The 15,652-nt window shown below is 50.0% G+C and overlaps 1 protein-coding gene across 2 annotated transcripts in view; it reads left to right on the forward strand.

Moving 5' to 3' along the window:
• The window catches only part of AARSD1 (alanyl-tRNA synthetase domain containing 1), a 213,974-nt gene that overhangs the window by 178,488 nt on the left and 19,834 nt on the right, over nt 1-15,652 (forward strand). For both annotated transcript variants that reach the window (XM_086924063.1, XM_086924064.1), the window contains exon 10: nt 13,953-14,007. In XM_086924063.1, coding sequence (XP_086780189.1) covers nt 13,953-14,007 — 55 coding nt within the window. The remainder of the gene's footprint in view (nt 1-13,952; nt 14,008-15,652) is intronic.

Here is a 15,652-nt window from a genome sequence, read left to right on the forward strand (position 1 = left end):
AAGATATGACCAGTTCAAGGCCACACGGGAGGCCGGATTCAAAGTAGGGGATAACATCAAGATCAGAACCCCAACTGGGAGAGCTAATTGGTCAGGATACAGTAGTCCAACCAAAATCACAAAACTGTTCAAGAATGCCGTCAAGACCCAAGAAGGGAAGATCTGGAATCTAGGGAGGGTAGTGAGATTCCACCCACCAGGTCATGACTCCAGCAGTGAAAGGATGGGGGAGGGTGATGCTAGTCAGAACAAGGGTTCCAACAGCGAGCAGCAACTGTCATTCCCCCACCCAGGTGGTAGGTCTAGTAGGAGAGTGACCAGACCCCCCAGACATTTCGACCAATATATTATGATGTAATCTTTGCTATACTGTTGTCTTTGAGTCATTTCTCCTAGCAGGAGAGTGGCCTGATTTTCCAGATATTTCAATCAGCATGCTTTTACGTCTTCTTTGCCATTCTGTTGTCAATGCGTTATTCCAATGTTTTCTTTCCGCAGGGGAGGGGGATGTGTGGTATCTCCCACCTAGTTTGTTCCCCGGCAGCTCTGCGTGTAATGGAGCTGCTCACGGTGACATCACTTCGAATGTCACCGCGACCAGCGTTCCAAGGCGAGCGCCGGAGAGAGGCAGTGAAGAAGCTCCGAGCACAGCTGTGGCTGAGGTCGCTCAGCACATTCTTATCTTCAATAAATCTATTCATGGTTAACCTACGTGGCGTCTTCGTATATATTTTAGCCACCACGACACCCCGTCTGCGCTCAGGTTCGGGAAGAACACTGATTCCCACAATGGTGTATGTGTGTTAATCCTAGGCCATCTGAAATCCAGAGAGCCCATCGTATCCCGTTCAAAGTCCGCCCAGGGGCAGCTAGCGACAAGCCAAGGGCAGTTTTAATTTTTCTCGGGAACTTCATCCTCAGGCAAATTATATCTGACAAGGCTAGACCTGACGCAAGAAGAACTAGTGGGGTCTTTTTTTTCGTTCGACCAGACGTCTGCCACGCAACGTTTGAGAGGCGATGGAGACTTCGGCAGCTGATCAAGCCCTTCCAGGATAAGCATTTGCAGGTCTACTTAGTAAATCCAGCACAGCTCAAGGTAGTGAGGGATGGCAAGACTCAATATTTCTCATCTGAGGTGAAGGCAAAGGAGTTCTTGGAATCTTTGTGAACTATACATTGAGAAAAAGCAGATGAGAGACTAAAAGGGCGTTGAAAATTTCTGATGTCAGTGAGGTGGGATGTAAGGTCTGAAATGCCACTGGTTTCTTTTTTTTGTGTGTTGAGCTTGGTGAGGGGGTAGGGGGCTCTGGGGGTAGGATAAGTTATTCATATTGTTTTTTTTTAAACTGCAGTTGCACCCATGCACCATACTGCTGCACCCATCCATCAACGCACAGACCTTGGTCTGAGCGCTTCTAGAGGGAGAGGGAGGGAGGGAGGGGAGGGAGGTTGGGGTGGGTTTCAAGGGGGGTTGAAGGGGTCACAGGTGGTGGGGGGGGAAGCATAAAATAAAATTGAGATTAGGCGGTATAAGGCTCAGATTTGTGAGGCGTAATGTATAAGGAACGGATAGTCTCTTTATTCAATCTTTGGTAATAAAAACTAGGAGACGATCGAAAATTAAAGATGTCAAGCCTTAGTATATATTCGGTTAACATAGGGGGACTGAACGATTGGCAAAAAAGAGCTAGACTGGCCGAGTTTGTCAAGTCCGAACCCATTGATATTCTGTGTATGCAGGAAACCCATCTGTCTTGGGCGAAAAGAAAGTTGTTAAGGGTTGGTGGTTTTGAGATACTGTCATGCTCCTCTCAGACTTCAACAATAAGGGGGGTGGCAATTTTAGGTAAAACAATCTTGGGGGGGGGGGGGGGCTAAACGTGCTAAATCGGTTCCCTTGGGTAGATGGGCTATAGCAGAATTGGGGTTTGGTTTAAAAATCTGTGGGATCTACGGATCAAATCAGGATGACCCAGCAGTATTTGAAATACTGGAGGGGGAATTGTCAACCTGGCCTGTACCTATTCTGGTGTGTGGTGATCTTAATATTTCAATAGATTTGACTAAAAGAGTACCGTATACTGGTAGGAAGCCAAGAGTTTCCAGGGCACTTTTTTCAATGATGCAATCACACGGCTTAACTGACATATGGGTGACAAAACATCCTGATGATCCTGGGTTCACTTATTTCTAATGCCCTCACCAGAAGTATTGTAAACTGGACTATTTCTTAATTTCATCGGTCGAAATTGGTAAGGTTAATATTATGAAGCTCCCTAACGTCCTCTCGGATCACAGTCCATTGGTAATTAGATATAGTGGTCTAGGATTGGTCAGAAAAAAAAGGCCCTGGACATTTAACCGGAAACTCCTAGCTGATGTTCCGTTTGTGCAACTTTACGGAAATGGGCTTGGGAGTTTTTTGATGCAAATCAATATAGTGCCTCAAGGAACTCGGTCTGGGATTCTTCCAAGGCAGCATTAAGAGGGGAAGTCATTAGTTATACTGCCCAGGCAAGGAAAAAACAACAGGATGGGAAGAATAAGCTCCTAGCTGATCTAGTTAAGGCAGAAGAGCAGCATTGTTTTGATTTGGCACAAGGGAAGGAAGGTAGTGAGAGTCTAACCAAAATCTATTTGATTAAAGCAGAGTTGCAGAAACAGTGGGCTGAAAAGGCGGCGACAGAATATTAGACGTATAGGAGGAAAATGTATGAGACAGGGGAGCAGGCTGGGAGGGCACTTGCCCTAAGAATCAGGCAAGATAGCGTAAAAAATGTAATAACTAGCATTAACGACGAGGGACAGGACTTTGTTGAGCCTCAAGACATCTTATCGGTGTTTGCAAAATGTTACCAAATTCAGTATAAAGAAGAAGCAGGGGCTGCTTGTCTGGATGGTCTGGACGGTCATTATCCGGACTTAGGTCCTAAATTGGAGCCACTTGAGGCGGCAAACCTAGAGAGTAATATAACGGCTGAAGAGGTACGAGAAGCATTATCTAATCTGGCTGCCGGTAAAGCTGCTGTACCTGACAGCATTCCCCTGGAGCTTTACAAATGTTTGTCGGCTGAAGTCGCTCCGCTGTTATTGGACCTGTTAAATGGAATTATCTGTACGGGCAAAATCCCCGAAACATGGAAGGATACTAATATAGTTGTCTTCCACAAAAAGGGAAAGCCAAGAGAAAGTACTGGGTCATATAGGCCGATCTCTCTTATAAATTCTGACAATAAGCTATACGCGAAGATCTTGGCCACGATGTTGGGGAGGATCATTGGTGGACTCGTCTCCCCCTGGCAGCACGGTTTCATTCCAGGTCGCGGTACGACGGACCACATTAGAAGAGCAATTTCGTTGTTTGAGGCCCGTGCTGAGGGGGGGAGGGGAGTTGCCATGATCCTCCTCGACGCAGAAAAAGCGTTCCATCGCGTTAGGTGGCAATATCTCGGGGATGTCCTTGTGGAGAGAGGTTTTGGTCCTAAAATTCTGACGGCTATTAAGGCCATGAATTGTGACCCGGTGGCTCGCATTCAGATGATGGGTCAGAGCTCAAATAAAATTACGATAAGCAGGGGCACCCGTCAGGGGTGTCCCTGCTCACCTATTTTATTTGCATTATATATCGACCCGCTGGTTAGGCAGATACTGGGGAATCGCAGTATCAAGCCGGTAATAACCAACGGGTTCGAGAGTAAAATATTAGCATATGCAGACGATCTGGCAGTCATTACATCAGATCCTGCAGAGACCATGCGAATTTTGGTTGAAGTTACCAAGCAATTTGGATATTATTCTGGGTATCGCTTAAATGAGGCAAAAACGCAGGTGATATGCTCTAAGGACATAGTTCAAATGGATCAGCGATATGTCAACTCTGGAACTTATCTTGGAGTAATTATTAATGCAGAGACAGGCTCAATTGTATAAGATAATTTTAATCCACTCCTCAAAAAAATCTAGATAGACTTGAAGCGTATGGATGCATTGCATTTATCCCTTATAGGTAGGACAAATGTTCTAAAAATGACCATGCTGCCCAAACTTCTCTATTTATATAGATCCATCCCTCATCTAATCAAGGAGGGGGTGATAAAAAAAACCGAGTCTATTTTTAACAGCTTCCTGTGGCAATATGGTAAGACAAGGAGGGCAGCTAAATACATGACTCTTCCCCAGGAACATGGAAGTTTGGGAGCTCCAAATGTAAGATTTTATCATTGGGCCTGTCTATTGACTCAGATGTCCGTTTTATTTGAATCTACATCTAGGGAGAAACACACCCTGGACCCGACCTCTGATTTGTATGCCCCCCCATCAATATATGAGCTTTTAATGGGGAAAGAAGCCGTAGGTGCATTACTAAGAAAAACTGGGCGCAGATTTTTTTTAAAAAACAGGCTTAAGGTTCCCCTTGGCGCTTGGGATCTGTGGAAAACACTGAGACCTATTGCATTTCCATTGCTTGTTGTATATTGTTGTTGTATTGTCCTAAGTAGGATGGGTATACACTGTCACTGGAACCAAGCAGGTACCCGGCTGATGAGCCCATAACTAGGGCGAACCCCGTCCTGGGTAACTTGTGTTCCAGTTCAGGGAGGACCTGGCCTGGCAGTTCGGGCTGGACTGTTTCTATTGGACCAGGGTCAAGACTGATTTACATATAGCTGGGCCAACACTGAGGTGGCATGGTGTGAAAAATAATGATGCATTGGGATGTGGCCTGAGTGATTACCAGTGGCTGAGATTAATTCAAGCATTCCATCCATCATTGTTTTGTATACTTATTGAGTAAGCCAGTTGCAGCATGAAACAACTCAATACTCGTGAACCCTCGCATTTAAGAATGCAGTCTCAACAGCTCATTCTTAGGGTGAACTGGTGGTGCCTCCTCTGCAGGAGACCGTCATGAGTGTGGAGACTTTGTCTTTTTTTCCATCCTCTGGATGATCTAGTAATAGGACAGTCACAGATGCTTAAACCACAGGATATTAATATTTGAACTTTGCCAATCTAAAGCATTATGAGACATCAAACTCCTCCTTCCTATAGATTTGTGCAGATGGGGCAACAGGAAACGTGCACCTGTAGTTACTGTGTACACATATACTCACTGTCATTTGCACCAAGTGGTATCTGCCTACAGTTGTGTCTGGACCACACTGACAAGGACCACACTGACAAGGACAGGAATCTATGACATGCGCATGTAGAGACCTCTTCACCAACCAGCGCCTGCAATCATTAGTTGTGGCGCTCATCAGCACCTGTTTAAATTGGCACCTGCACCCAGTGGCGCCTACACCCACTATTTATTGAACTGGCCTGCACTTACACCTACTGGAATCTACACCGACTACTGCACACACTCAGAGAATTCTGGGTTTGGAGGTGTGCAGAGTTTTGGCCGTGAGTTCATGTACACTTGCTTTGTACACCCTGAGCCCTGGCAGGGGCTCTGGGATGCTGAGTCTGGGCAGGAGCTCTGGGATCTGGGATCATGTGCCTGGACAGGGGCTCTGGGATGCTGGTCCTGGATAGGGGCTCTGGGGTGCTGGGCCTGGACAGGGGCTCTGGGGTGCTGGGCCTGGACAGGATCTCTGGGATGCTGGGCCTGGACAGGGGCTGTGGGGTGCTGGGCCTGGACAGGAGCTGTGGGGTGCTGGGCCTGGACAGGGGCTGTGGGGTGCTGGGCCTGGACAGGGGCTGTGGGGTGCTGGGCCTGGACAGGAGCTGTGGGGTGCTGGGCCTGGACAGGGGCTCTGGGGTGCTGGGCCTGAACAGTGACTCTGGGAAGCTGGGCCTGGACAGGGGCTCTGCGATGCTGGGCCTGGACAGGGGCTGTGGGGTGCTGGGCCTGGACAGGAGCTGTGGGGTGCTGGGCCTGGACAGGGGCTGTGGGGTGCTGGGCCTGGACAGGGGCTGTGGGGTGCTGGGCCTGGACAGGAGCTGTGGGGTGCTGGGCCTGGACAGGGGCTCTGGGGTGCTGGGCCTGAACAGGGACTCTGGGAAGCTGGGCCTGGACAGGGGCTCTAGGATCCTGGGCCTGGACACGGGCTCTGGGGTGCTACGCCTGAACAGGGGCTGTGGGGTGCTGGGCCTGGACAGGGGCTCTGGGAAGCTGGACCTGGACAGGGACTCTGGGAAGCTGGGCCTGGACAGGGGCTGTGGGGTGCTGGGCCTGGACAGGAGCTGTGGGTTGCTGGGCCTGGACAGGGGCTGTGGGGTGCTGGGCCTGGACAGGGGCTCTGGTATCCTGGGCCTGGACAGGGGCTCTGGGATCCTGGGCCTGGACAGGGGCTCTGGGATCCTGGGCCTGGACAGGGGCTCTGGGGTGCTGGGCCTGGACAGGGACTCTGGGAAGCTGGGCCTGGACAGGGGCTCTGGGGTGCTGGGCCTGGACAGGGGCTGTAGGATCCTGGGCCTGGACAGGGGCTCTGGGAAGCTGGGCCTGGACAGGGGCTCTGGGACGCTGGGACTGGACAGGGGCTGTGGGGTGCTGGGCCTGGATAGGGGATGTGGGGTGCTGGGCCTGGACAGGGGCTCTGCGATGCTGGGCCTGGACAGGGGCTCTGGGAAGCTGGGACTGGACAGTGGCTGTGGGGTGCTGGGCCTGGATAGGGGATGTGGGGTGCTGGGCCTGGACAGGGACTCTGGGAAGCTGGGCCTGGACAGGGGCTCTGGGATGCTGGGCCTGGACAGGGGCTCTGGGAAGCTGGGGCTGGACAGGGGCTGTGGGGTGCTGGGCCTGTATAGGGGCTGTGGGGTGCTGGGCCTGGACAGGGGCTCTGGGAAGCTGGGCCTGGACAGGGGCTCTGGGATCCTGGGCCCGGACAGGGGCTCTGGGAAGCTGGGACTGGACAGGGGCTGTGGGTGCTTGGCCTGGACAAGGGCTCTGGGATCCTGGGCCTGGACAGGGGCTCTGGGATCCTGGGCCTGGACAGGGGCTCTGGGATCCTGGGCCTGGACAGGGGCTCTGGGAATCTGGGAATGGATAGGGGCTCTGGGGTGCTGGGCCTGGACAGGGGCTGTGGGGTGCTGGGAATGGACAGGGGCTCTGGGGTGCTGGGCCTGGACAGGGGCTGTGGGGTGCTGGGCCTGGACAGGGGCTCTGGGGTGCTGGGCCTGGACAGGGGCTCTGGGGTGCTGGGCCTGGACAGGGGCTCTGGGGTGCTGGGCCTGGACAGGGGCTCTGGGATGCCTGGCCTGGACAGGGGCTCTGGGAAGCTGGGACTGGACAGGGGTTGTGGGGTGCTGGGCCTGGACAGGGGCTCTGGGAAGCTGGGCCTGGACAGGGGCTGTGGGGTGCTGGGCCTGGACAGGGGCTGTGGGTTGCTGGGCCTGGACAGGGGCTGTGGGGTGCTGGGCCTGGACAGGGGCTGTGGGCTGCTGGGCCTGGACAGGGGCTCTTGGATGCTGGGCCTGGACAGGGGCTCTGGGATGCTGGGCCTGGACAGGGGCTCTGGGAAGCTGGGACTGGACAGGGGCTGTGGGGTGCTGGGCCTGGACAGGGGATGTGGGGTGCTGGGCCTGGACAGGGGCTCTGGGATCCTGGGCCTGGACAGGGGCCCCGGGATCCTGGGCCTGGACAGGGGCTCTGGGATCCTGGGACTGGACAGGGGCTGTGGGGTGCTGGGCCTGGACAGGGGCTGTGGGGTGCTGGGCCTGGACAGGGGCTCTGGGCTGCTGGGCCTGGACAGGGGCTCTGGGACCCTAGTCCTGGGCAGTGTCTTGTGGCTGCTGGGCCAGGGCAGGGGCTCGTGGATGCTGGACCTAGGCAGGGGCTCGTGGATCCTAGGCCTGGGCATGGGCTCGTGGCTGCCGGGCCAGGGCAGGGGCTCGTGGCTGCCGGGCCAGGGCAGGGGCTCGTGGCTGCCGGGCCAGGGCAGGGGCTCATGGATCGTAGGCCGGGTCAGGGGCTCATGGCTGCTGAGCCAGGGATAGGGCTCGTGGATGCTGAACAATTGGCAGATGATGGGCCAGGGGCAGGGGGCACTTGCACTGTGCCAGAGATGGGGATCGTTGGTGATGGTGGGGGGAGGGTTACGGATGCTGGGGGGTAGTGACAGAAATGGGTGGAACAGGGGTCCTCTGATGCTCAACTTGTGAGTCATGGATACTGGAGCAGGGGAAAGGCACAGTCGCTGGACTGGGGAGTCGCGGTCACTCGCTGGAGAGTCGCAGTCACTGGGCTGGAGAGTTGCAGGCGTGGAGTCTTGGGGGAGCAGAATCACAGGTGTGAGGCGGGAGGGAGTTGCAGGTGCTTGGTTTGGGGAGGGCATCAAGGATGCTGGGTAATGAGGGGCAGGCTGTGGGCCAGGTAGAAGCAGGCTGGGGGCCATGGAAACACTGAACTGAGCCAGTGGATTCTGGGTGCAGTAATCCACTGGCTCAGAGGGATAGCGACACTTGGACAGGGAGCCAACGTCACCGTGGGAGGGAGACAGCGGAGGAATCAGAAGACAACCAAACTTGGAGATTTGTGGAAACACTCGAAGACTCAGATACTGAACTCACCATCAGATTCACATTCAGCTGCCGGATGGCTTCAGCCTCTAAGTATGACGTACATTTTCACAAGCTCTTTCCCCAAATGCAAGTTTGCAGGCTTTTTAGACGCCAAAAACATGCAGGGACAATTAATTACAGTCGATGGGTGTCGATTTGACGGCTCCTCAAAAATAAAGATGCAGATACTAAGCACAACTCTGAGGAGATGAATCTTCAAATCCTGCCATGTGGTGTGAGCTGGTCCTGTCCCCACAGCTGCTTCATAGGGGAAGAAGCAGAGTATTTCAGGCTCTTTGAAAGTGTCCACATTCTGTACTACGATATTATGTTATCCAGGTTTTAGAGACGTGATGTTGTGGTACATAGCATCCATGTCACTACTGACCTCACCTTCGGATGATGCTGCGGTATATTTCATGCTTGTTGGTGGTCATTTTGCTTATAGTTGACTGCACAAAAATTGGCTGTTCACTACTTGAGCAACGTGCACCCCATCAAGGAGTCAGAAATCAATGTGCACTCCTTCCCTGTAAGCATCTTCTCATTCCCCAGTTTGGGAAGGGATAGAAAAGATCTGGGTGCAGTTGAGTTCATGTAGCGTGGATGGTTGTTTTCCCAGATGTCCACCTCAAGGCAATCTTCTTGGCGATAGTGCTGGGTCACCATTGTTGGCGAGCCACCATTTTTAATGCACAGTTCCTGAAACCGTGACATACAATGATAACTAATCGCTGGGGTCCTAGAACTTGCAGATCTTCCATCTCAATGAAAGTCCACCCTGTCATCTGCAGATGTGGTTCTCCCATGCCTCACTCAGTGACAGAGATCAGAGTCTGCTTCAGGGTTCAAGGTAAAGTGGGCTCAAGCCAGGTTTGTGAGTTTGTGTCCACATCCCTGTAAAAACCCAAGGATGGCCCTATCAGAGAAATGCATAGGACTGAGGGACTGTTGTTAGTGAAATAAAAGGGAATGATTGAATCAGGACAGTCAAATGTTTTTCCAGTGATGTGCCTGTTTTGCGGGCAAATATTTTATTTCTTATTTCTGTGCTAAAAATCGGATATCCTTCAGATGGCTATGTTCCTGAGTTAAATGCGCATTAAGACCATGAAATAATGTGTTCATTGCAACTTATTGTAGTTTTCAATCTGAATAAGACATTTGGTGATTTTGAAACCTGCTTTTCTGGCTTAAAGTTTGAGGTTGTACAAAAAGCTTTTGGACTGACTGCATCTTCTACGGCATGTGGTATAGCCGCATATAGAAAAGCAAGCGAAGTGGCTGCAATTAGTAATAGCATGTTACGTGGCAGCATCTTGAGAAGCAAGTGAAGTGGTAGCATCTGAAGCAGCATGTGAAGTGGGAGCCTCTAAAAAAGCAAGTACAGTGGTAGCACCTAGTACAGCATGTGAATTGGCAACATCTAAAAAAACAAGTGAAGTGGCAGCATATGGTGCGGCAAGTAGGGTAGCAGAATCTGCTGCAGCATTTGGACTGCCAGCATCCAGAAAGCATGTGGAGTGCAGCTTCTAGTGAGGATTGTAAAGTGCAGCATCTAGTGAGGATTGTAGAGTGCCAGCTTCTAGTGAGGATGGTAGAGTGCAGCATCTAGTGAGGATTGTAGTGCCAGCTTCTAGTGAGGATTGTAGAGTGCCAGCATCTAGTGAGAATTGTAGTGCCAGCTTCTAGTGAGGATTGACGAGTGCCAGCATCTAGTGAGGATTGACGAGTGCCAGCATCTAGTGAGTATTGACAAGTGGCAGCTTCCAGTGAGGATTGTAGAGTGCCAGCTTCTAGAGAGGATTGTAGAGTGCCATCATCTAGTAAGGATTGACGAGTGCCAGCATCTGGTGAGGATTGTAGAGTGCCAGCTTCTAGTGAGGATTATAGAGTGCCAGCTTCTAGTGATGATTGTAGAGTGCCAGCTTCTACTGATGATTGTAGAGTGCCAGCATCTAGTGAGGATTGACGAATGCCAGCATCTAGTGAGGATTGACGAGTGCCAGCATCTAGTGAGGATTGGAGAGTGTCCGCTTCTACTGATGATTGTAGAGTGCCAGCATCTAGTTAGGATTGTAGAGTGCCAGCATCTAGTGAGGATTGACGAGTTCAGCTTCTAGTGAGGAGTGTAGAGTGCAAGCATCTAGTGAGGATTGACAAGTGCAGCTTCTAGTGAGGATTGTAGAGTGCCAGCTTCTTGTGAGGATTGTAGAGTGCCAGCTTCTAGTGAAGATGGTAGAGTGCCAGGTTATACTGAGGATTGTTGAGTGCAGCATCTAGTGAGGATTGACGAGTGCCAGCATCTAGTGAGAATTGTAGTGCCAGCATCTAGTGAGGATTGTAGAGTGCCAGCATCTAGTGAGGATTGACGAGTGCCATTATCTAGTGAAGATTGACGAGTGCCAGCATCTAGTGAGGATTGACGAGTGCCAGCATCTAGTGAGAATTGTAGTGCCAGCTTCTAGTGAGGATTGACGAGAGCCAGCATCTAGTGAGGATTGACGAGTGCCAGCATTTAGTGAGTATTGACGAGTGGCAGCTTCTAGTGAGGATTGTAGAGTGCCAGCTTCTAGTGAGGATTGTAGAGTGCCATCATCTAGTGAGGATTGACGAGTGCCATTATCTAGTGAAGATTGACGAGTGCCAGCATCTAGTGAGGATTGACGAGTGCCAGCATCTAGTGAGAATTGTAGTGCCAGCTTCTAGTGAGGATTGACGAGAGCCAGCATCTAGTGAGGATTGACGAGTGCCAGCATTTAGTGAGTATTGACGAGTGGCAGCTTCTAGTGAGGATTGTAGAGTGCCAGCTTCTAGTGAGGATTGTAGAGTGCCATCATCTAGTGAGGATTGACGAGTGCCAGCATCTAGTGAGGATTGGAGAGTGCCAGCTTCTAGTGAGGATTATAGAGTGCCAGCTTCTACTGATGATTGTAGAGTGCCAGCATCTAGTGAGGATTGACGAATGCCAGCATCTAGTGAGGATTGACGAGTGCCAGCATCTAGTGAGGATTGGAGAGTGTCAGCTTCTACTGATGATTGTAGAGTGCCAGCATCTAGTGAGGATTGTACAGTGCCAGCATCTAGTGAGGATTGTAGAGTGCCAGCATCTAGTGAGGATTGACGAGTGCAGCTTCTAGTGAGGAGTGTAGAGTGCAAGCATCTAGTGAGGATTGACGAGCGCAGCTTCTAGTGAGGATTGTAGAGTGCCAGCTTCTTGTGAGGATTGTAGAGTGCCAGCTTCTAGTGAAGATGGTAGAGTGCCAGGTTATACTGAGGATTGTTGAGTGCAGCATCTAGTGAGGATTGACGAGTGCCAGCATCTAGTGACAATTGTAGTGCCAGCATCTAGTGAGGATTGTAAAGTGCCAGCATCTAGTGAGGATTGACGAGTGCCATTATCTAATGAGGATTGACGAATGCCAGCATCTAGTGAGGATTGACGAGTGCCAGCTTCTAGTGAGGATTGTAGAGTGCAGCTTCTAGTGAGGATTGACGAGTGCAGCTTCTAATGAGGATTGTAGAGTGCCAACATCTAGTGAGGATTGACAAGTGCAGCTTCTAGTGAGGATTGTAGAATGCCAGCATCTAGTGAGGATTGACTAGTGCAGCTACTAGTGAGGATTGTAGAGTGCCAGCATCTAGTGAGGATTGACGAGTGCCAGCTTCTAGTGAGGATTGTAGAGTGCAGCTTCTAGTGAGGATTGACGAGTGCAGCTTCTAATGAGGATTGTAGAGTGCCAACATCTAGTGAGGATTGACAAGTGCAGCTTCTAGTGAGGATTGTAGAATGCCAGCATCTAGTGAGGATTGACTAGTGCAGCTACTAGTGAGGATTGTAGAGTGCCAGCATCTAGTGAGGATTTTTGAGTGCAGCATCTAGTGAGGATTGACGAGTGCCAGCATCTAGTGAGGATTGTAAAGTGCCAGCATCTAGTGAGGATTGACGAGTGCCAGCATCTAGTGAGGATTGACGAGTGCCATTATCTAATGAGGATTGACGAGTGCCAGCTTCTAGTGAGGATTGTAGAGTGCAGCTTCTAGTGAGGATTGACGAGTGCAGCTTCTAGTGAGGATTGTAGAATGCCAGCATCTAGTGAGGATTGACAAGTGCAGCTTCTAGTGAGGATTGTAGAATGCCAGCATCTAGTGAGGATTGACTAGTGCAGCTACTAGTGAGGATTGTAGAGTGCCAGCATCTAGTGAGGATTTTTGAGTGCAGCATCTAGTGAGGATTGACGAGTGCCAGCATCTAGTGAGGATTTTTGAGTGCAGCATCTAGTGAGAATTGTAGTGCCAGCTTCTAGTGAGGTGAGGATTGTAGAGTGCCAGCATCTAGTGAGAATTGACGAGTGCCAGCTTCTAGTGAGGTGAGGATTGTAGAGTGCAGCTTCTAGTGAAGATTGACGAGTGCCAGCATCTAGTGAGGATTGACGAGTGCCAGCTTCTAGTGAGGATTGTAGAGTGCCAGCATCTAGTGAGGATTGTAGAGTGCCAGCATCTAGTGAGGATTGATGAGTGCAGCTTCTAGTGAGGATTGTAGAGTGCCAGCATCTAGTGAGGATTGACAAGTGCAGCTTATAGTGAGGATTGTAGAGTGCCAGCATCTAGTGAGGATTGACAAGTGCAGCTTCTAGTGAGGATTGTAGAGTGCAGCTTCTAGTGAAGATTGACGAGAGCAGCTTCTAGTGAGGATTGACGAGTGCCAGCATCTAGTGAGAATTGACGAGTGCCAGCTTCTAGTGAGGTGAGGATTGTAGAGTGCAGCTTCTAGTGAAGATTGACGAGTGCCAGCATCTAGTGAGGATTGACGAGTGCAGCTTATAGTGAGGATTGTAGAGTGCCAGCATCTAGTGAGGATTGACAAGTGCAGCTTCTAGTGAGGATTGTAGAGTGCAGCTTCTAGTGAGGATTGTAGAGTGCAGCTTCTAGTGAAGATTGACGAGTGCCAGCATCTAGTGAGAATTGACGAGTGCCAACTTCTAGTGAGGTGAGGATTGTAGAGTGCAGCTTCTAGTGAAGATTGACGAGTGCCAGCATCTAGTGAGGATTGACAAGTGCCAGCTTCTAGTGAGGATTGTAGAGTGCCAGCATCTAGTGAGGATTGTAGAGTGCCAGCATCTACTGAGGATTGATGAGTGCAGCTTCTAGTGAGGATTGTAGAGTGCCAGCATCTACTGAGGATTGATGAGTGCAGCTTCTAGTGAGGATTGTAGAGTGCCAGCTTCTAGTGAGGATTGTAGAGTGCCAGCTTCTAGTAGAGGGCCATCATCTAGTGAGAATTGCAGAGTGTCAGCATCTAGTATCTGTGAGGTCTGCTTAGGATCACTCGGAGGTAATGCAGAGAAGCCATGCCACCACTTCAATTTTAATACAAGTTATCCTCCTTCTTCATTGCATAACATCTGATTTATTCTTTGTTTCTTTCTGCTGCCAAACAGGAAGGACGGGGATAATGAATTTATGAACATCATTGTCAATGAGATTGGGACAGAGGTGAGTCATTTCCCACTTACTTGAATTTACTTCTGGCTTATGGTTCCCTATCACTGTATTCTAAGACAATCCACATCTCCTGTTGTCCTTAATAACGCCATGATTGTCAGCAGCCCCGTGGGACGCTTTGATCGGTGTGATCGCGAAAGGTATACCAGTGTATTGTAGAATTCTTCACTAGGAGGCACTTGTTATGCATCAGCCTTGCGTTAGTAAATTACTTTCAGGTCTTTTTAAAAACCGGCTACTAGCTGTCAACATGTGATGGATGAACATAATGTTTTGCTGAGCACAATGACTGATTTGGCTTCCTGTGAACTGACCTATCACAAAATGACCGCTAACCTTGCTTTCTCTGGCAGAAAGAACCCCTTGTTTATCGGCTGAGCACAGAGGTTTTCAATCAGCGGCATGTCCTTTAGAGGACCTTTATGTTCTTTACCCCTTTACTAGACTGGAGAGGGCGACATGTTGCACGTTCTGTCCTGATTAATGTTTTTAAAAACTGTTTGTGGTAACAAATATAAATTCTGATAAAAAAACAGATTAAAACACGTATATGTTTTGCATTAGCAATGGAAAAGTGCAGTACAGAATAGAGGAGGAATTACTTATGCGGATGCACAGAATTGATTTCTGTAAACTCACATACATCAATTTTGCTGTGTGAATCTATCATAGATTCGTATATTGTGCATATTTCCACCAGTCAGTGGCTTGATATCTTTTTTCACAGTATAATCATTTCAGTGTTGCCCATAGGCATGTTATTGGAATCTGTATAGCATGCAGTGTGCCATTGGTATGGCACTGGAGTGCGATTGTTGGTCTAGTGCTGGGTTCTCCAAAGTCGGTCCTGGTGGTCCGGATGCTTGCCAGATTTTTAAGATAACTACATTTATCTAAATTGGAATATATTAAACACCTGGCATGGATACTGCCTTCCAGGACAAGCTTTGGAGAACCATGGTCTGGTGTAGCTTTCCCAAAGGGTCATTTTTAGGTCGAGCGACCTATCTCAATGCGCATGCGCATTGAGCGGGCGCTCGATATAAAGTGGCTTGAACAGAGTTTACCGAGATCAGGCGATTCCCAGGCGATTTCTTGCAGTGCCCGTGAAAGCTCGCTCAATGCGCATGCGCATTGCCATAAAAAGCGCGTGCACAGACACCAGCCCCCCTCCCACAGTCATCCCCCAGCGTGCGCTGTGCCAACAAGCCTTTGAAGTGAAGTTTAGCTTCACTTCAAAGGTATCCGCGACCCCCGCCCCCTGCTTCACACGTTTCTCGCATTTCTCCTCCCTCCCTCGCCCTTCAGCGTGCCCTGTTCACCCTGCTCCCTTTCTTCCTTCGTTCTTTCCTTTCCTTCTTTTGGCCCGTCAGCCTCCATCCTTTCTTTCCCTCTTCCTTGTTTGTTGTTGCAATTTTTATACTGCTTGTTTTTCATTTTTAATACTCTGACCCTTGCTTGGCTTTACAGCACAAAGACCCCCCACCTTGTTGCTTTAAGGCAGACCACCTGAAGGTCGGCTTTAACTATTATGGGAGGCTTTTGTTTTAAACAAATTTCTTGGGGGCTGTTTTTATAAAATTAACAAAGCATGTGAAACATCTTTTCACACAGATCTCACCTATTTTGACCTCTG

This window comes from Lissotriton vulgaris, chromosome 5 (assembly GCF_964263255.1).
Source record: "Lissotriton vulgaris chromosome 5, aLisVul1.2, whole genome shotgun sequence".
NCBI lineage: Eukaryota > Metazoa > Chordata > Amphibia > Caudata > Salamandridae > Lissotriton > Lissotriton vulgaris.